This window comes from Electrona antarctica (genome assembly GCF_951216825.1).
Source record: "Electrona antarctica genome assembly, chromosome: 17".
NCBI classification, from domain to species: domain Eukaryota; kingdom Metazoa; phylum Chordata; class Actinopteri; order Myctophiformes; family Myctophidae; genus Electrona; species Electrona antarctica.
In genome coordinates this window covers 43,064,777-43,085,362 of record NC_136798.1, presented here as the reverse complement: position 1 = coordinate 43,085,362, position 20,586 = coordinate 43,064,777, and the positions used below count along the sequence as shown (strand labels likewise).

Sequence of the window (20,586 nt, the reverse complement as noted above, 5' to 3'; positions counted from 1 at the left end):
CGATAATACACAGACTGAGTAGAACAAAATGGTGCCATTTTATCATGATTATTAGTGAGGACCTATTATATGAAGATGGGTTGAAAATGGTGAAGTGGTCCTTTAACCTTTTTGTAATATCGTAACATTGCAGTTTTTAATGAAAAAACATGTATGGATTGGATTCAGTTTATTCTTATGTAGTCCTTATGACGGTTCCCTAGCTGTGCAACAGGTTCCCCACGGTTGTATTTTACACGTAGCACCCACTCCATGTGGATCCCGCCCCCTTCTTCTCTTGAAAGGCTGTTCATTTGATACGCAATGCAGTGGACCACGCCTCTGCTGCACAAGAAAAACTGTCCTGATATGGAGCGTCTGCCATTGCATTGCGACGTCGCCTGAACCAATCAAATAACCAATAACATAGCAGAGTGCAGATCACAACCAATAAAATTGTTTGGGGCTGCGAAACCTCGCTCAAATAGAGACTCTGCGTCTGTGAGCGAATCAAATATTTGAGTTAAAACGTTCACTCTGAAAGAATATAGGCCTATATTCACAAAGATTTGTGCCACATTTTCACGATTTTCAAAAATAGCTGATCTACAATTGGCTTGTAGTGCGACACTGTGCCATATGAGCTTGTATATCTGCTATGTTTCAACAGCTGACGTTTAAAATAATGGTTAACAGTAGATGTGTTCCCGCCCTGAATGGGTTAAGTGAGCCAAATGTCTCGGCATGGACTCGGTCATAAACTTAGTTTATTGTGGTTTAATATGCCAGCATGCCAAATTGAAAAAAAAATTCTTTATCTTCTTTCTTTGCCAATTATTTACATGAAAATATGAAAGGAAAGAAAAGGCTATAGGCCAAATACATTTTTCGGATGAAGTCTGATTTCATTTTCTATTCTACAGTACTACAGCATGACCTTGCATAGAGAAAAAAGCCCATGCACAAGGTGTGCCTATAGATAGAGCAAAAATAGCAGATCTACAAGCTCATAATGCATGTGTGCTTGTATGTAGATCAGCTATTTTAGCTATGAATACAGTTTGACTTGAGATATTGACTGTGTCTTGGGCAGAAAAGTTTGAAAACCCACTACAGAAATGCGATGATGATTTTATATTGTATTTATTTTGTCACTTGCCACCTAAGTTCTCTGTCATTAGACTGGGAGTTGACTGGGCTATTGGGATAGAGCTGTGTTGTAGTGACAAAAAGTTAATCATTTTAAATGTGTACACACCATATGAATGCTATAATAATGAGGATGAGTATCTCAGTAGAATGGCATTTATTATGTCTTTTATTCAGGACAATCCCTCTACTTGTATCTACGTTATTGGTGACATGAACGCTGATGTGTCTGATGCTAACTCCTTATTTGGTAGGCATTTAATGCAATTTTGTGTAGACAGTGGGCTGATTTTATCCAGCAAGGTACTTTTGCCTGAGAATAGCTACACTTATATTAGCGAGGCTTGGCATAGTACCTCCTGGCTTGACCATTGCCTCTGTACAGTGGATGCCCATGACTCTATAGAGAACATGGAGATTGTCTATGAGCTAGCTACCACAGACCACATACCCGTTCGGGTAATGTTAAATACAGGCAATTTACCCATGCTGCTGCCTGTGGATAACAGCTCAAGTACAGGCAGAATTAATTGGTCTAAACTAACCAAGAAAGATCTAGATAAATATGTGAATCTTTCTGATGCTCTGCTGGGTAAGATTAAGCTACCTAAAGATACTTTATTGTGTCAGGACATGAACTGTAAGAATATGCAACACTGTGAGGAATTATCTTCCCTGTATGAAGCTATTGTGGAGTCTCTCTGTATTTCCAGTAGGCCTCTCTACAAACATGGATGTAAAGTTTATGCTACTAAGCCTGGGTGGAATGATCATGTTCAAGAGCTTCATGCTGAGGCTAGAAGGGCTTTCAGGAGTTGGGCTGAGTCTGGAAAAAATAGACAGGGCCCTCTGTTTGAGGAAAAAAAACGCACTAATGCTAATTTTAAATATGCCCTTCGGTTTATTAAAAGAAATGAAAATATAATGAGGTCAGACTCACTGGCAAAGAAACTGCAAAATAATAATGTGAATGATTTCTGGAAGGAAATAAAAATGATAAATAATTGCAAAACCTCTCTCCCATCGAATATAGATGGTGTGAGTGGTTCGGATGAGATTTCACAGCTATGGAAGAAGCAGTATTCAGAGCTATTCAACTGTGTACAAAGTGAACTGTTTGAAGTTGAAAATGTTGATTTTAATGATGAGATGATTGTTACACCTGCAGAAGTTCTTGAAGCAGTATTGAAGCTGGAGATAATAAGGCCTGCGGTCTGGACAATATAACAGCGGAACATCTCAAACTTGCCAGTAGAACACTGTGCCCTCTGGTGGCCATGTGTTTTAGAGGTTTTCTTACGCATGGGTTTTTACCTGTTTCCATGCTCTCTGTGGTACTTGTGCCTGTCATTAAAGATAAAGTGGGTAAGGTAAACAGTTCAGATAATTATAGGCCAATAGCCCTGGCCAGTGTTCTGTCCAAAGTACTTGAGACAATTCTACTGAGTAGATTAGAGAGGTCAATTTTGTCGGCTGATAATCAATTTGGCTTTAAAAGAAAACATGGCACTGATTTGTGTATTTTTGCTCTCAAAGAGATCTTAGATAAATATGGTAGGCAGAACTCTACAATGTTTGTTTCTTTCATTGATGCTTCCCGGGCATTTGATCGCATCAATCATGAAAAGCTTTTTTCTAAACTGATACAAAGAGGGGTCCCCAGGTTCTTAGTCAGAATCCTGGTGTTCTGGTATGCTCACCAGACCATGAGTGTAAAATGGGGGAAGTCAATGTCTGCTCCCTTTCATGTGATCAATGGTGTCCGTCAAGGGGGAATTTTATCTCCTTTTCTTTTTAATGTTTATATGAATGACTTATCATTGTCTTTAAATACATGTGGTACAGGGTGTAGGGTTGGTGACTCACTAATTAACCACCTGATGTATGCTGATGATTTGGTCATTTTCAGTCCGTATAGTGCTGGTCTCCAACAGCTTCTGGAAGTATGCTCACAGTATGGTCTTGATTTTAATATAAAATACAATGCTAAGAAAAGTAAAATAATGATAATCCGAAGTAGGGAAGACAGACATTCAGCCTTTCCTGACTTCCATCTGGCTGGCACTGCTCTTAGTGTGTGCAGCGAGTACACTTATTTGGGCCATATCATCTCTGATGATCTCTCAGATGACAAGGACATCTATAGACAGCGACGGAAGCTGTATGCCCAAGCAAACATGCTGTGTCGCAAATTTAGCATGTGCTCGGTTCCTGTGAAGATATCGCTCTTTAGATCCTTCTGTACACCGCTGTATACTGCACACCTATGGTGCCGCTATAGACAAAGCAGCATCAGAAGACTCACAGTGGCCTATAATGATTGTATGAGGCTGCTGTTGAGAGTGCCAAGAAGCTCCAGTGCTAGCCAGATGTTTGTTAGTGTCGGAGTACCTACCTGCTCTGCTGTACTACGTAACCTTATGTACAGATTCATGTGTAGGGCATCTGAGTCAATAAACGACATCATTTCTGTAATAACGGACCCTAAACGCAGTTCACTCAGGTTCTCATCGAGACTGTGGAACCACTGGCGCACATGTCTGTATGTCAGAAACTGAACAGTGTGGGATATGTGCATATATGTACCTTTTTTATTTATTTTTATTTTTTGTATTTACTGTTATATTGTATTGTTTGTGATATGGATCCTCCTGGGTCTGAAATAAAGATTGATTGATTGATTGTCGCTGGGGAAATCGTGTGCATTTACTAATGTGTGCTGATGATGAGGGGGGAGGCAGAGCCGCAGAGTGTAGAGTGGGACAGAGTTTCGAGATCAAAGGGTGCCTATGGGCTATAGTTCCAAACATTGCTCCTATGGCTGGAACTATCCCATTGCATAACCAAGGACTTTTGCCCGCATATTTCTGGAGGGTCTATTTTCTGTTTATTGAAGAGCTGGAGACCCCTTTACTGAACAAACGATTACTATCAGAATATAGTGGTTTAACAAAACATTTCGTTTTAACCAAAACATATCACTCACCCTACCACAAGGTATGTAGGCTGTCAAACTTATAATGCACCCTGTAGTAATAGTGTACTTACAAGGTATAATTACTTGCGCAAGCAGAGCGTGCAAGTAATGTTATCAGTCAGGTGCTACGATGCGCGTGTTCGGGGCCAGCACATGTTATGACGTCATATGCTGGCCCCAAGCTGACCGTGCAGGTATGTTTTCCGTCATCCTACATAGCATATGTTCCATGACGTGATGAAGATATGTACCAATGTCCCTTAGAATGCACGTGATGATGATGTCATACGGACATACGGAAGCTGACCGTGCAGGTATGCTTTCCGTGAACCGTGATGAAGATTATGTACCAACGCCAGGGTATAATTGGTTGACGATGGTGACGTAATGATATGTTTCAGTGTCAAGTACATACGCATCGAACCACCCAACTAATCACATTATACCACTATACCACTCAGAAACTACATATACATACATATAGACATATACACATATATGGAAATATGAGCATATGACGTGATGAATATATGTACCAATGCCAGGGTATAATTGGTTATCGATGGTGACATAACGATGACATGTTCCAGTGTCGGGTGGACTAAAGGTAATGCCCTTATGTATACATGTATGTAATCTGACACCACTGCCATAACAGGCATAAGTAATCATTACCATACTTCAAAATACTACTTTTTCTCCTCCAAAACCAAGGTACGTAGCAAATAGCTAAACCTAATAATTCAATATTGCAAACGTTCCTTCACAGAGAGGCTGAGATTTGAACGTTTGTAGCGGTCTACAGTACTTAACAGCACTTGCACTCGACAGAGTGCAGATCTAGTTAACCTTGTTGTAATAGCTTAATTACAAGGTATATAGGCTGGAGTAGGCCTAAGTACACTATTTACACAATTAGAGGTGAACCACACATCGTTTGGTAACATTTCTGTAGTAATATAACACACAAGAGACGTGTAGCAGTTAAACTTTTATTTACAAACAATACTTCTACTTAACTAAAAAAAAATAGAATTTAAACAAGTAAACAAAGTGATGCCAACAAGATAATGGACTTGAAGGGAAACAAACACACACACACACACACACACACACACACACACACACACACACACACACACAATAATCAACAGAAAAGTTGTTTGTTTTATTCATTCATGTGATTCATATGATGTCGATTAAATTAAAGCAATAAACGACAAGAGGTCTCAGGTTACCGTGGATTTTACCATGGCTGAGAGGCATAGTGAGACCCGACGCATAGCGGAGGGTGTCTACCCTCTCAGCCATGGTAAAATCCACGGAAGGCTGGGACCTCGCGTGGCTTATTGCTTTTCTAAAACGGTTACAAACATATAGCAATATTAACCTCATAAAACTATGAAATTCACAAAAGTAGCTACGCTTTGCGCCACAAGAACGAGCCACACACTTCCTTGTTTTGCTCGGCAAGTAGACTATATGACGGGAGAATAGCGCTTGATGTCTTTACGGGGCTGCCTGGAGCCACACATTCACAGTCATATGAGTGCGGGCGGTGCTTACACGCCCGCACGGCCAGCGTGTGTAAGGCAATCAAGTGCTCCCCTTCCCCAGTACAGCTACAAGGCAGGAGGATCAGCTGGGAATGATACAAAGTGATTGAAGGTGTGGATTATCGGTGAAATTTACAACGGTCACGTGACGGTAACCAGCCAATCAGAATCAAGTATTGGGACTAACCGTTTTAGAATGAACGATAATGCATCTGTCTGTGTGGGATATAGTGTCAACTCAGAATGCTAATTTGAAACAGGCATATGCTTCTTGTTGCTCATTATCTTCACATGTGCATTTTCACCAAAGCATTTGCAACAAACTGCAGCTAAAAGGATTATCTGCTTGTACGAGTCCTCATGTGGTCTTTCAAAATATTATTTAGACAGAAGCTTTTTTTTTGGGGGGGGGGGGGGGGGGGGGTTTGTTTGGTCGTTGCAACTAAAGGGCTATTCCCCTGTATGGGTCCTCATGTGTGATTTCAGGTAACAACTTTGACTAAAGCCTTTACCGCAAACTTTGCAGTTAAAGGGCTTTTCCCCTGTATGAGTCCTCATGTGTGTTTTCAGATTCTGATTTAGACTAAAGCCTTTACCACAAATTTTGCAATGAAAGGGCTTTTCCCCTGTATGTGTCCTCATGTGTGATTTCAGGTAACAACTTTGACTAAAGCCTTTACCGCAAACTTTGCAGTTAAAGGCCTTTACCCTGTATGAGTCCTCATGTGTGTTTTCAGATTCTGATTTAGACTAAAGCCTTTACCACAAATTTTGCAATGAAAGGGCTTTTCCCCTGTATGTGTCCTCATGTGTGTTTTCAGGTCACCACTTCGACTAAAGCCTTTACCACAAACTTTGCAGTTAAAGGGCTTTTCCCCTGTATGTGTCACCATGTGTGTTTTCAGATTATAATTTAGACTAAAGCCTTTACCACAAATTTTGCAATGAAAGGGCTTTTCCCCTGTATGTGTCCTCATGTGTGTTTTCAGGTCACCACTTCGACTAAAGCCTTTACCACAAACTTTGCAGTTAAAGGGCTTTTCCCCTGTATGTGTCCTCATGTGTGTTTTCAGGTCACCACTTCGACTAAAGCATTTACCGCAAACTTTGCAAGCAAAGGACTTTTCCCCTGTATGAACAACTGTGTGCGTCTTCAGATGTCCCTTTTTATTAAACATTTTGCCACACTCTTTACAACTAAAACGTTTCTTCCCTGTGTGATTCTCAATGGAGTGAGTTTTTTTTGACGATGTCAGGTCCTGGGACAGCTTGTGGCTTGAAGACAATGTTTGTTCTTCCACATTTTGTGTCTTGCGTAAAGTCAGTGCGTTTACAACCGACTGACCTTCCCTGGTCTCTACCCAGTCATCACTGTCTTCAGTGACGTCAGATTCAGAACAGTGTGGAGAGAGGAACTGGTCATCTGTGGTTGGTTGTGGTGTTCCACAGCCGTCTAAATCAGTTTGTGTTTTCATGTGTTCACCACTAGATGGATGTGATGTTCCACAGTCCTCTACATCTGATTGTGTTTCAATGTGTTCAGTTGAGGTGCTGGCTACAGCCTCTGTCTCTCTGTTTTCATCCTCATCTTCACTTTTCACTGCTAGTAATGTCATCATTGACCCACCAGCCTCCTCTGGTCTTTGAAGTAGCTCATCTTGTTCCTCTTTAATGTGTGGAGGTTGTGGTTCCTCCTGGACCAGACTGTAGCTCCTCTCCTCGTTTTCAGGGGAAATCTCCTCTTTACACACATGCAGGAAGTCTAGAGGAAGAAAATATACAATGAGAGAAAACCATTAAATGTTTCAACTTTACATTATTTCATGCAGTGTTCTCTGGTAGTTGGATGAACTTCAGCTGTAAATATATTTTCCACTTGCAAACCATGTTTATTCTCATTCTTAAAAAAAATGTAATTTGTGTGTGTGTGTGTGTGTGTGTGTGTGTGTGTGTGTGTGTGTGTGTGTGTGTGTGTGTGTGTGTGTGAAAGAGAGAGAGTGCATGAAACGTACTGATGTCCAGGTGGTTTTCGGGTTCCTGTTTAACCCTCCAAAACCTCTTCACCTTCAGGCTGGACTCTACACACTGGTCTGCAATGAAGGAATAGAATAAAGACTTTCATAATAAGGAATTTGATGTGACATGAATAACAAAAATCTGTTGGCAATGCAAGGGACCATTTGGGAATTCAGAAGAGCTCAGCAAGAGCTGCAAGCTCCTCTTCATGAACTTGAGTTGAGTTGAAACGATCAGTAGGCAGCAAGTGCAACATACAACATGTGGTGGAAAGGTTAACACAGCTGCAGGAAAAACGGACAAAGGAAGAAATCAACACTCTGGGAGAACAAATGGACTACATTAAAGCTGGTATCACAGGTATCTTGACATGCCGTTTACATCATCACACAGACATGCTCAATGATATTCATTCTGCTGTTTCTCTCCCTGCCACGTCTTTGAACCGCCTCCAAACTTAATATTATTATTATCCGACCATCTATTTGACAGGCAGTCTATTAATCTAGCCCTATCAGATCATGGCGGGGAATCAGCTACTGACAACTCACTCAACGTTTCTCCAACAGGCTTTTCATTTACACCAGTTACACATACTACATTTTTCAATGCAGTTTCACAAATACGCACTAAGAAGTCAAAGGCTACAGATGATCTTAACCCATATTTACCACGTCTTAGAGTGCATGTATTATTGCTTCACCGCTTGCCTTTATTTTTCATTTATAGCATGGCTTGGCTACCGAACACAACACACGCACACAAGCCCTTACAAACATGTCATCACTTGTCAAAGTCGTACGATTAGTCACACATGTTACCGCAGTGAAATTTGTTCCCCGCATTTGACCCATCTCTTGGATAGGTGTGCCGCAGCGTGCGCCGCACTCGGGAATCATTAGTTGATTTGACCCCCAATCCAACGCATTGATGCTTAGTGCCAAGCAGGGAGGCATTGGGTCCCATTTATACAGTCTTTGGTATGACCCGGCCGGGGATCAAACCCCCGACCTCCCAGTTTCAGGGCGGACACTCTAACCACAAGGCCACTGTCTGGTGAAAGAACACGTACACAGCTTGTTGTGTGAAATGTCGACGGCTAGTTTCTCCACCGACATTTGGAGAAGTAGCGTGAGTCAAATGTCGCTCATCAGCCTAACTGCACAGTGGGTAGAGAGTGAGTTCAACCTCCAGAGTCAAGCTGTAAGCCAAATAATGTTGTGGGTTGCATTCAAGCTTTAATCGGGCCTAATAATTTGAGCCCGACCCGTTTGACTCGCCCCATTACTAATCGCATCCCCGTTCCCTAACCCTAAATGCAGCACACGTAAGTTGAGTAAGTTAACTTGCTTTCTTGCGTATTCATGCGTTTCACCACTAGTTTGGCTGTGATGTTCCACAGTCCTCTACATCAGCTTGTGTTTCAATGTGTTCAGTTGAGGTGCTGGCTACAGCCTCTGTTTTCATCCTCATCTTCACTTTTCACTGCTAGTAATGTCATCATTGACCCACCAGCCTCCTCTGGTCTTTGAAGTAGCTCATCTTGTTCCTCTTTAATGTGTGGAGGTTGTGGTTCCTCCTGGACCAGACTGGAGCTCCTCTCCTCGTGTTCTGGGGAAACCTCCTCTTTACACACAGGCAGGTGCAGGAAGTCTAGACGAGAAAACCATTAAATGTTTGAACTTTACATTATTTCATGCAGTGTTTAGCTCCGGTAGTTGGATGAACTTCAGCTGCAAAAATAAATTTTCCACTTCCAAACCATAAGTTTATTCTCATTCTTAAAAAAATGTAATTTACTGCAAACATTCTAATTTACCAACACATTTCAGTTTAGATATGCCCGTTAGCCTTACAAGACAAAAAGAGAGAGAGAGAGAGAGAGAGAGAGAGAGAGAGAGAGAGAGAGAGAGAGAGAGAGAGAGAGAGCATGAAACGTACTGTTTTCATCCTGGACCAGACTGGAGCTCCTCTCCTCCTCGTGTTCAGGGGAAACCTCCTCTTTACACACAGGCAGGGGCAGGAAGTCTAAGGGGGAAAGATACAATGAGGGAAAACACATTAAAAGTTTGAAATTTGAACATAATTTCATGCAGAGTTTAGCTTTGGTAGTTGGGCGAACTTCATTTTCCATTTCCAAACCATAACTTCAATCTCTTTCATAAAATATGATATTTACTGCAACCATTATAATTCCATTCCAGTTTGGATATGCCTATTAGCCGTACAAACAAAGAAAAAGGAATGTGTGCACGCGAGACAGACAGACAGACAGACAGACAGACAGACAGACAGACAGACAGACAGACAGACAGACAGACAGACAGACAGACAGACAGACAGACAGACAGACAGAGAGAGAGAGAGAGAATGAATGAAACGTACTGATGTCCAGGTGGTTTTCAGGTTCCTGTTTAACACTCCAAAACCTCTTCACCTTCAGACTGAACTCTGCACACGGGTCTGCAGTGAAGGAATAGAATAACTAAATTAAACATCTACTGATGCATGAACTCGGAAACATCATCAGTGTTGTAAACCTGGGATCATTGGGCCTCATGCGCCAATAAGTTCCTAACTTTTCCTCTTACATTTCTTCCTAAGTGAATTCCTAAGAGAAGTCCAGTCAGAGTCATGAAACGTTCTTAAGTAGGCAGAATTGTTCGTAAGCATGTTCTTATGATGATGAATCCAAATCATCATAACTTGAAGGGGTGTGCCAGTTAATTCAAATTATCATAGGTAGATGCCCCATATATCCTAATTAGCATCCTAATTACCATAGGGAACCGCCCCACCAATCCCATATAAGGCATTGGGAATTCACTTTCCTACCTGTGTTCACCCAGGTGGGTGTGGTTTTGCATGACTCCATGGCCTTGCCTGCAGTCACACCTGTGTGTGACTGCAGCAGAAATCACAGGACCTCACAGAAATAAAGTTGAGTGAAGTCAAGAATACCTAAACTAAAGTCTAAATATGGTGGAACACCAGACTCCAAACATTAAAAATCAATAATACTGTGGAGGTACTGAAGTGAACAGAAATGTTCAATATTTCAATATTCATGAATGTATTTTATTATTTATCTCACAATAGTCAGGGGGGGATGATGGCGGGTGCATGGGGTGGGGGTTATGTGGTGGGTATGGTGCGTTTGTTTGGGTTGGGTTGTGAACTCTAAACCAGTGGTTCTCAAACATTTTCATGTCAAGGACCCCCAAATTGACATGCATTCTGCAGACCCCTATATGAAAATATTTTCTGCTAGGGAAATGTTTTGAAAATAGCCAATCTACAAGCTCAAAACGGGCAGTAATGGGACGCGTTTGTGAGCTTGGTTGATTGGCTATTTTCAAAGTATAAAATGGGATTAAAGTGGTAAAATGTTCCATATTTTGCTGTGGACTGCCTGGAACTTCCTCAAGGACCCCTTGAGGTCCTCAGACCAAACATCATGCAGATGGCGCTGTTTTTCCTTTATGTTTTCAGATTGCACTTAAGAACGAAAAAGGCACCCTAAGAGTGCTCTACAGTGTGCGTAGATTCTGTTCTTACCTACGAACAAATCACAGCTAAGAAAAGATTGAGGGATCCCAAAACCTTCTTAAAAATGTCCTAAGTGGGTCTAAGAACAAATTTCCTCTTAAGAACTTCTTAAGAACGGTTGGCGCATGAGGCCCACTGAGTGTTGCCATAGTCCTGTGAGAGTACTGGAACATGAGCTCAGTATTGTGTATGTTTTTTTTGCAGAACCACACACAGATGCATCCCGTGCCGTCACCCAGGTTTAAATAAACGTATTATTCAGTGGTGTCATGGTGATTTTTTTACTGGTACCAGGGAATGTTACGCACGCGCACACACGTGCATGCGCGTGCATCGCGGCATGCACACAGAACGGAGCCTGCATATAACCTAAGTCTATGGTTAAATAGTGTATGAGAGTTTTAGACACACAACACAAACACAAAAGTAGACTTAAAATAGTCAGACAAACATCTTTACTGCACACTAGCGAAAATAAAAAGTTTGCTTTGGACGAATCTGTTCTTTGATGGAGGAGGAGGCATTCTTCTTGTGTGCTGAACACCACACATGCAGCAGCAGTAGCCTATTGGAGCCATAGCCTACTGCTGTAAGTATGCATGCTTACCGTATAGGCTACGTGTGCTCAGGTAAACAGTTAAAGCTGTTGTTATGCAAAGTAGTAACCATTTGAATTCGGCACGGTACTTGACACGGCGTGAAAACTGGGGGTGGGGGGCTTTTTTATCAAAATATAATAAAAACACCCGGGCGGTTAGTTCAACTGTCTGGGCACTTGAGCTGCCAAGCCAGCCGGCCGGCGTGCCGCGGGTTCGACTCCCAAGCCTGACGGCCTTTGCCGCATGTCACTCCCCATCTCTCTCCCCATCTCCTGTCTAATTGTACTGTACCCTATTAACCCTTAGAAGGTGAAAGACGCCAATTGGCGTCTTCATCAGAATTCCGTAAATGATCAATGACGCCAATTGGCGTCTTCACAGTTTTTGATGAATCTAAACATATTAATATGCTCCGAAGCGCTGTTTAAATTCCTGAGCTTATATTCCAACTACATTACCCAGAAAACCCGTGTCACGTGACACACGTGTACGTGTTGCCATTGGAAGCTGGTCCCACCCCCTGTAAACAGTGGGGGCAGAGGGAGTCTTCATAGTTTTCATTGTTTTGCCTGTTTGCCGTCTCGCCCGAGCGATTTTCTAGCAGAAAAAGTTGAAAGCAGTACTATTTATTTGAGCGAGTTTTGTGGTAGTAGTATTGATCCATACGCGTCCCAGTCGCCTTCTCCAGGCGGAGTAGCCCTGGTCCAGTGCTTACAGCGAGACTCGCTGCTCCCTCCCTCCTTTTTTCATTGTCTCCCCATCGTCGTCCGATGAGCTATACCGGGAAACCATTGAAGAAGACGATCAACCCGGAATGTTTTGAGGTAATCTTATTGTAGAAAATGCCCTTCTATAGTGATCAGAAATCATAAGATGATCGCTACAAATAGATGCTTGGATAATTACTACTACTAGTCAGATCATGACGCCAGAATGACTCACCACGATGGCCCCCAGCCATTAGCCAGCACCGAAGGTGCTGGCTAATGGTGTTGGTCGGTGCATTGGTGCTGGCTAAGGGCTGGAGGGGGGGGTTGGTGTCGATCGGTTGGTTGGTGCAGTACAAATGTATCGTAGCAGGCATGCACGCATGGCAGTACAAGTATTTTATATTGTAGCGTGCCTTATAGGCGATCTGATCTTTAGAGTAATGTTCGCTCCTTTTATTTACTGTCTACAAAGACGGAGAACAAACATGCATCGTTTACTGAAGCAACGCGTGGTTATGATGACGTTGCTACAAGGATCGGAGGGGGGACGGGGAGTGAAGCTAACAGTAGCGTATTATATAAGATCTGTATGACGTTTCATTGACGTCTGAGCTTGCATGATAATTGCATTCATTGTATATTGTATACAATCATGATTGTACATTGTTTAGTGTGTCTCCGTGTGATGATGACGATGATGTCAGATAGCTTACGTCCCCCCCCCCCCCAACTGGCTATTGGCCGGGCTGACTACAGCTAAATGTTTATTTTTATATATTTAGAACTGGCATCGGAGGAGGAGGAGGATGATGATGATGATGATGATGATGATGATGAAGACGAAGAGTCAAGACTGCGATGGAGTTCTCCGACACTGAACCGGATGCATTCATTCATTTCAGTTGTTTTTTTTTTTAAATTTAGCCTACACACACACACACCGTCAAGAACAACTGGAATGCAGTGGTTTGGGGACACTGGGGAGTTTGGGGACAACTGTTTTGTATGTAGGCCTATTTATTTTCTGTAATATTTATTATAATTGTATTATGTTAGTAGTCATAAAAAATAAAAGACAAGCTTTTACAATGAGTTAGACCTGTCATGGCTATTTTGTTCACTAGTCTGAGGTTTATGGTTTGACTAAGCGAGTTTCAACTGTGATTTACTCTGTAACGGTAGATGGTAAGAACCCAATTTTTTTGTTATAATACAGTATACATTCAAGTCTATATTTTGATACATATCATGGGCACAAAGTCATATCAAAACAATGTCCTTGGATGAGTTTTTTATCAAAACTGTTTCTTCACAACAGGTTTTTGAGATACATGCATGAATAGACACGGTACTGGTAAGACTATGTAAACATGGTATATATCAAAATGTGCGTTAGAATGTCTAATTTTACCCCAAAAAAGAATTGAGTTTATATGATGTTCCATTTCAGAGCTAGGGGGACTTTTAGCTGGATAGGTCAGATTGATCATGACTGACCATGCTATTTATAGATGGCAAAATATCTACAGTGGTACATGTGATAAACTTTTTATTTTATTTTAATTGAACTAGACAACTCACCCTTTAAAATGAGATATTGCATGGCTATGTACGCCCAGCAGAAAAAAAGTTATTTAGAAAATAAAACTTCAACCGGTCATAACTTTTTTTGTTGTCCTAGAAACACTACCCAGTGTAAATGCAGGCTCTTTTAAATGGCTTCCAACACCACAACTAAACATTTTATCAACTCAGTTCATTTTTTTCCTGGAAGCAGACAAGCCAAGCTTTCTCTGAAGGTCTTTCGTTGTCACACATTCACAGCAGAGAATTTTCAATAAATCATTCAAAAACGCCATTCTGCCATAGAGAAGTCTAAAAACTATATAGAAATCCTTGAAACTCTCAAAGAGTTAATAAAGGCAAAAAACGCCAAAAAAGAAAGTATATACAGTTGGGGTACAGCATTTAGTAAACAGAGCTATGTCACATTGCATCGTAATGTGTTGTTTCAGTCTGTGGAACATTACCTACCTTACCTTGATTGTTTTACCTTGCTGGCCACTGTACAGCACTTTGTAACATTGTTTCGAAAGGTGCTCTATAAATAAAATGTACTTACTAACTTACTACCTGCAGTCTGTAGTTTGACTGTTTGTGTGTGTGTGTGTGTGTGTGTGTGTGTGTGTGTGTGTGTGTGTGTGTGTGTGTGTGTTGCATCCGGTCATTGAGATGGATAGAAGTGTTTCGTTTCGCTCTTGCGCTAAGTCACAGAATGTTTCTTTCTACTCTTGTGGATTATGGACTTCTACTCTAATTCACCCTGGTTCTATCATCACGTGGACATGAGGAAAATGGATTACGAGAACAACACCACCGTAACCAACGAACAACACAGCAAGTTTTATCTCCTCGATAACAACAATGGATCTACCGGTAAACACCGTGGTCACGGCGCGGGTGGAATCCACGCGCTGTTAACCTGCAATCCGGCCAGAAGAAACAAACCCCTTTTTGGCAAAATCGACAGACTTTGTTGTATAATCTTGTTAATGGCAGGAGACATTCAACCTAATCCTGGTCCTATATTCACTAGACTACAGGCGAAGAGACTGATTTGCAGCCAAGAGGACACGGACGCAAGGACAACGGAACGGCTCGGGTTGGGCGCATACATCCTTCCACTGAGCAGAAGGAACGACGCTATAATCTCTAGCCCTCCTCCAAGCCAGACAACCGTGGATACAAGCGACACCGACCACCAGAGGCCACCACAGACCCAGTCAACAGTGCGTCGCCAGTGCAGAACCACTCAGCTAGACCACGGCACGACGGGCCAGGCCTACCACCGCCAGAGCCTCCTGAACCGACCGACGATCGACCCATCCCCCCACACCCTCCCCCCACCCCCCCTCGGCAAGATCCGCCCACCCCTTTGTCTACCTCAGACTACTACAACACAGACGACATCACCTCCATTATTGGCGCCAATGGCCTGCACGTTTTTCATCTGAATGTGAACAGCCTTGGACCTAAACTTACCGAAATCAGGCAACTTTTTCAAAACGGTAAGGCCCACGTCCTGAGTTTCTCTGAAACGAAACTTGATGAATCTACCAAAGATCCAGAAGTTGAAATAGAGAACTATTCAATCATCAGAAACGACAGAAACAGACATGGTGGTGGTGTGTGCATGTATATTCACAAAGACACTGAATTCATTACTCGTACTGACTTGCAGCATGATGAAATAGAAACTGTGTGGGTTGAAATAATTTTCAAAAATGCTAAATCAGTATTAGTTGGTACCATCTACAGACCGCCTGACCAGCATGGGTCCTATGCTATACTGTGTGCTTAGCTGGGAAGGAACATGTAGAGAAACTCCTGATTGGCGATATGAATACAGATATGCAACATAAGGAAGCACCTGTGTTTAAGTCATTCAGTAGGTTCTGTGATCTGCATAGTGTCAGTCAGCTAATTACCCAACCCACAAGAGTGTGTGATTCTTCTCAAACTGTCATTGATCTCATTCTGTCCTCGGACAAATCCAGAATCTCCAAGAAAGGGGTTATTGTATGCGGGCTTAGCGATCATTTTATGATTTTTTTCCCCCCGCATTTCTGTACCCGCAAAAAACAAAAACTTATGTCTGGCTGTCACAAACAGTCATATCTAGAGACCTCAAAACCTACTCTAGAGAGGCCTTTAACCTGGAGAGTCTGGATTGGTCCGATGAGCTCACGAGCACACTAGTCGAAGAAGCATGGCTTGGCTTCAAAACCAAATTTACATCAGTATTAAACAACATGGCTCCTTTGCGAACCATCAGGGTCAAAACCTGCTCGGAGCCATGGATGAATTCGGACATACTGACTGCAATGAAAGCCAGAGACAAAGGCAACTAGGCATCCTAAAAACCCAACATAACAAGCTAAGAAACGGTGTAACTGCCATGACCGAATCAGCTAAAAGAAACGTTATCAATGATAAAGCCGAGGAAAACAAAAACAATCCTCGGGAGCTCTGGAAGCTACTAAACAACCAACTAGGCTGCGGTCAGAAACTAAAAACCAGGTTTACAAACATCAACATCAAATCGGACGACACCCTCATCACTGACAGGCTTGATGTAGCCAACTACTTAAACATCTTCTTTACAAACATTGCAACAACGCTGGCTAACAAACTGCCCTCCCACTCTGGGCGTTTTGGTGTAGAACACATCAATGCCTTCTACAAAAACCTAGCCATGACAATATTCCGTCCAAATTTCTCAGAGACTTAGCCATCTCTATAGCTCCAATCATCACCCACATAGTAAACCTCTCCATCAAACAGGGACAGGTCCCCCAAGATTTCAAACTGGCCAAAGTAACCCCTCTGCAACAGGAAAGGGAGTAAATTAGACCCCGGCAACTACCGCCCTATTTCTATTCTAAGCTCCATCTCGAAAGTGATGGAAAAAATAGTCTATGAACAGGTTGAAAAGTATCTTGCCACAAATAAATTAATGTACGAGTTCCAATCTGGTTTCAGAACATCCCACTCCACTGTGCCTTCTCTATTTGAGCGACCACATCAAACACGAGGTGGATGCTGGCAAATACTGCAGCATGGTCATGCTGGACCTCCAAAAGGCTGTTGACACCGTGAACCACTCCATACTGGTTAACAAGCTAAAAGCACATCAGTGAGCTGGATGCAATCCTACCTGGAGGGGAGAACAGATGGTGGAGGTGAACGGAACACTGTCCCCTCCCCTCCCAGTGAGCTGTGGCGTTCCAAAAGGAAGCATACTAGGGTCTTTACTGTTCCTAATATATGTAAACGACATGACATCAGCTTGTTCCTGTTCGCAGATGACTCAGCACTGCTGGTCTCGGACAGGAACAAACTGCAGGTTGAAAAGGCCCTCAGCTCTGAACTCGGTAGAATCTGCACCTGGCTCACTGATCCAAACTATCTTTACACCTGGGAAAAACTGAATCAATTCTCTTTGGATCTAGTAGTAATCTCAGCAAGGCAGATGGCTTCCTGGTTAGAGTGGGTGACAATATTATCACACGAAAATATGAAATTACCTACCTAGGTTCCATCCTGGAGGCTAATCTTTCCGGTGATAAAATGGCCACCAACGTAATCAAAAAAGTCAACCAAAGAACAAGATTCCTTTACAGGATCTCCTCACTGGTCAACAAAAACACCCTGAAGACCCTAACAGGAGCCCTCGTACAAGGTTTCTTCGACTATGCACCTCTTGGTACCACAGCACCTCAAAGGCCATTAAAACAAGGCTCCAGACTTCCCAAAACCAACTTGTCAGGCTCCTACTTGGCCTCACTCCCCGAACCCACCTCACCCCTGCCCACTTTGACAGGCTGGAATGGCTTAGGGTTGACGACAGAGTACAGCACCTTGCAATGGGTCTGGTCCACAAGATTCGCTGGCTACACCACCAAGATACCCATGTACCTGTCTAAATATTTCCTTAATGTCAACAAAGTCCACACCCACAACACCAGAGGGAGTTCAACAAACCATGTGCAACCCAGATTCGGCACAATCAAGGGATTAAATTAATTTCGCTCCTATGCCACCAAAATGTGGAACGCCCTACCAACAGTCATTAGGACATGTGAATCCCTTGACTCCTTCAAAACTGCTCTCAAAGGGCACCTACAGACGGCTGCAATTCGAAACTGGCCCCTATAAAATTTGAAAACCCCCACCCACCCGTTTCCCTAGCCGCAATTTGCAACTCTAGATTTTTTTATAATGGCATGAATCTAGAGTTGCAATACCCTCCATTGACTCCCCACTCATCATTTTGCGTTTGCGATCTGCTTGTCTTAAACGACGTTAAACTCACCAACATTGCAGCTGTAGTCCAAACTTGAATTATTCTCTTTCAATCTGCAAAGCTTGTTTTTCATAAAAATCCCCCGTAGACATGTTATGAGCTACTTTCTGTCAAGAAGAAGAAATGTTGGAGTTTGGAAGCGCTCGTTTTTATTAAGGGGTCGCGCTGCTGCCTCCTGCATTATGTGCAAATGCGAAACAGATGCATGCAGGGACGTTCAGTGACTTACGACGAGCGCTTCCAAACTCCAGCACTTAGAAAAAGAATCACTTGCACAGAATTTCTTGACAGAAAGTAGCTCATAACATGTCTACGGGGGATTTTTATGAAAAACAAGCTTTGCAGATTGAAAGAGAATAATTCAAGCTTGGACTAGAGCTGCAATGTTGGTGAGTTTAACGTTGTTTAAGACAAGCAGATCGCAAACGCAAAATGATGAGTGGGGAGTCAATGGAGGGTATTGCAACTCTAGATTCATGCCATTATAAAAAAATCTAGAGTTGCAAATTGCGGCTACCGTTTCCCCTCACTGTATGTTTCTTTTCCCTTTTTACCTCCTATGATGATTTCTTTTTGACTATATAGTTGTGTATATTCGTACGTCTCTAAATGTTTTGATGAATTGAAAATGGTGGGCCCTATTGTAAACAAGTGTAATGCTTTATGGTGTCGTCCACTCACTGCTAACAGTTTTTGTATTGAGTTGTACTTGAAATGTACTGTAATTCTGCAAACTGTTAATAAATCAATCAATCTATCTATCTTTATGATGAATTCCCCTTCTGCTCTTTGTTGTTTTGATGAATTGAACAAGGTGGACCCTCTTGTAAACAAGTAATGCTTTATTGGGTCGTCCACTCACAGTTTAACAGTCTTTGTATTGAGTTGTGCTTGAATTGTACTGTAATTCTGCAAACTGTTAATACATATTTCAATCAATCAATGTGTGTGTGTGTGTGTGTGTGTGTGTGTGACATGCGTGTGTGTGTGTGACATGCAAATCCCTTGACTCCTTCAAAACCGCTCTCAAAGGGCACCTACGGATGGCTGCAATTCGAAACTGGCCCCCGTAAAATCTGAATCCCCCCACCCCCCCTCTTTTCCCCTCACTGTATGTTTCTTTTCCCTTTTTACCTCCATTATGATGAATTCCTGTTCTGTTCTTTGTCTATATAGAAGTGTCTATTTGTACGTCTCTAAATGTTTTGATGAATTGAACATGGTGGACCCTGTTGTAAACAAGTGTAATGCTTAATTGGGTCGTCCACTCACAGTTAACAGCCTTTGTATTGAGTTTGTGCTTGAAATGTACTGTAATTCTGCAAACTGTTAATACAATTTTCAATCAATCAATCAAAATGTGTGACAACATTACCTGCAGTGTGTAGTTTGAAGTTATGTAGAGTCTCCATCTCTCTCTGGAAAAGGTTGTACATGAACCATGCAGCTGCAGTGAGGCGCTCCAACACAAACACTCTGACATCATGTTGCACATGACAAACATCAACACTTTGTTGTTTTTCTAAAACATATAAAATCTCCTCTCCCACCGACGTCATGTGTTCATTTATCTTCAGCCGTACAGACTCCATTTGACACGTTTTCTCCTCCTTTATGAGACGGTTTTCACCACGAACTGTGTTCACACCAGTGACCAGCATGTAACAAAACCTAACGTTTATTTGTTGTGGAAAAAACGACACGGTCTACTACTAGGTCTACTTCCGGACGTTTCGGCTTCCGGATCAACATGATTGACGCATGCGCAGTAATGTATCCAGGCACTGTTGCTTGAATACCTTTCGCCCCCTGGTGGAGGGGATGTGTAACTGTCACTGCATGATAGTCAGATGGATACTGTTTTTTGTCTCCACCAGGCCGAAGGCATGGGGAGAGAGTATGTTTTGCACTCCGTCCATGTGTGTGTGTGTCCTTCCTTCCGTCCGTCCGTCCGTCCTTCCGTCCGTCCGTTATCAGCTAATCTCCGGCACCGTTGGCCCGATTTATGCCAAATTGTGCACACACACTCCCTGGATGCCAACGACGAACCTCTGCCCCAAATATTCCTCAACGGCCTGTTATAGCGCCACCATGAGGCCGATTTAGGCAAAACACATTTCTGTAGATAACTCGTACACATTTTATCCATACATCACACAATTCGGTATACACTATCTCCATAGTC

General features: G+C 42.4%; 1 protein-coding gene across 1 annotated transcript; it reads right to left on the bottom strand.

Annotated features, from left to right (window-relative positions):
- Positions 1 to 5,609: 5,609 nt before the first annotated feature.
- On the bottom strand, positions 5,610 to 20,150 carry LOC306941506 (uncharacterized protein). Its single transcript, XM_079527019.1, has 6 exons — positions 19,777 to 20,150; positions 10,063 to 10,140; positions 9,619 to 9,705; positions 9,190 to 9,330; positions 7,674 to 7,751; positions 5,610 to 7,423 (listed from the first exon to the last, which is right to left on the bottom strand). Exons 1-6 carry the CDS (start codon positions 20,060 to 20,062, stop codon positions 6,366 to 6,368), a joined length of 1,728 nt encoding a protein of 575 aa, XP_079383145.1. The 5' UTR covers positions 20,063 to 20,150; the 3' UTR covers positions 5,610 to 6,365.
- Positions 20,151 to 20,586: the final 436 nt, after the last annotated feature.

Bases quoted from the DNA above. Each gene is read 5' to 3' on its own strand.
- LOC306941506 (XM_079527019.1), bottom strand. From the start codon at position 20,062: ATGCTGGTCACTGGTGTGAACACAGTTCGTGGTGAAAACCGTCTCATA. The intron at 10,141-19,776 runs GTAATGTTGTCA...CCTTCACTGCAG, and splicing joins CTTCAAACTACACACTGCAG to ACCCGTGTGCAGAGTTCAGT. The intron at 9,331-9,618 runs GTACGTTTCATG...TTTCTCGTCTAG, and splicing joins TCTGGTCCAGGATGAAAACA to ACTTCCTGCACCTGCCTGTG.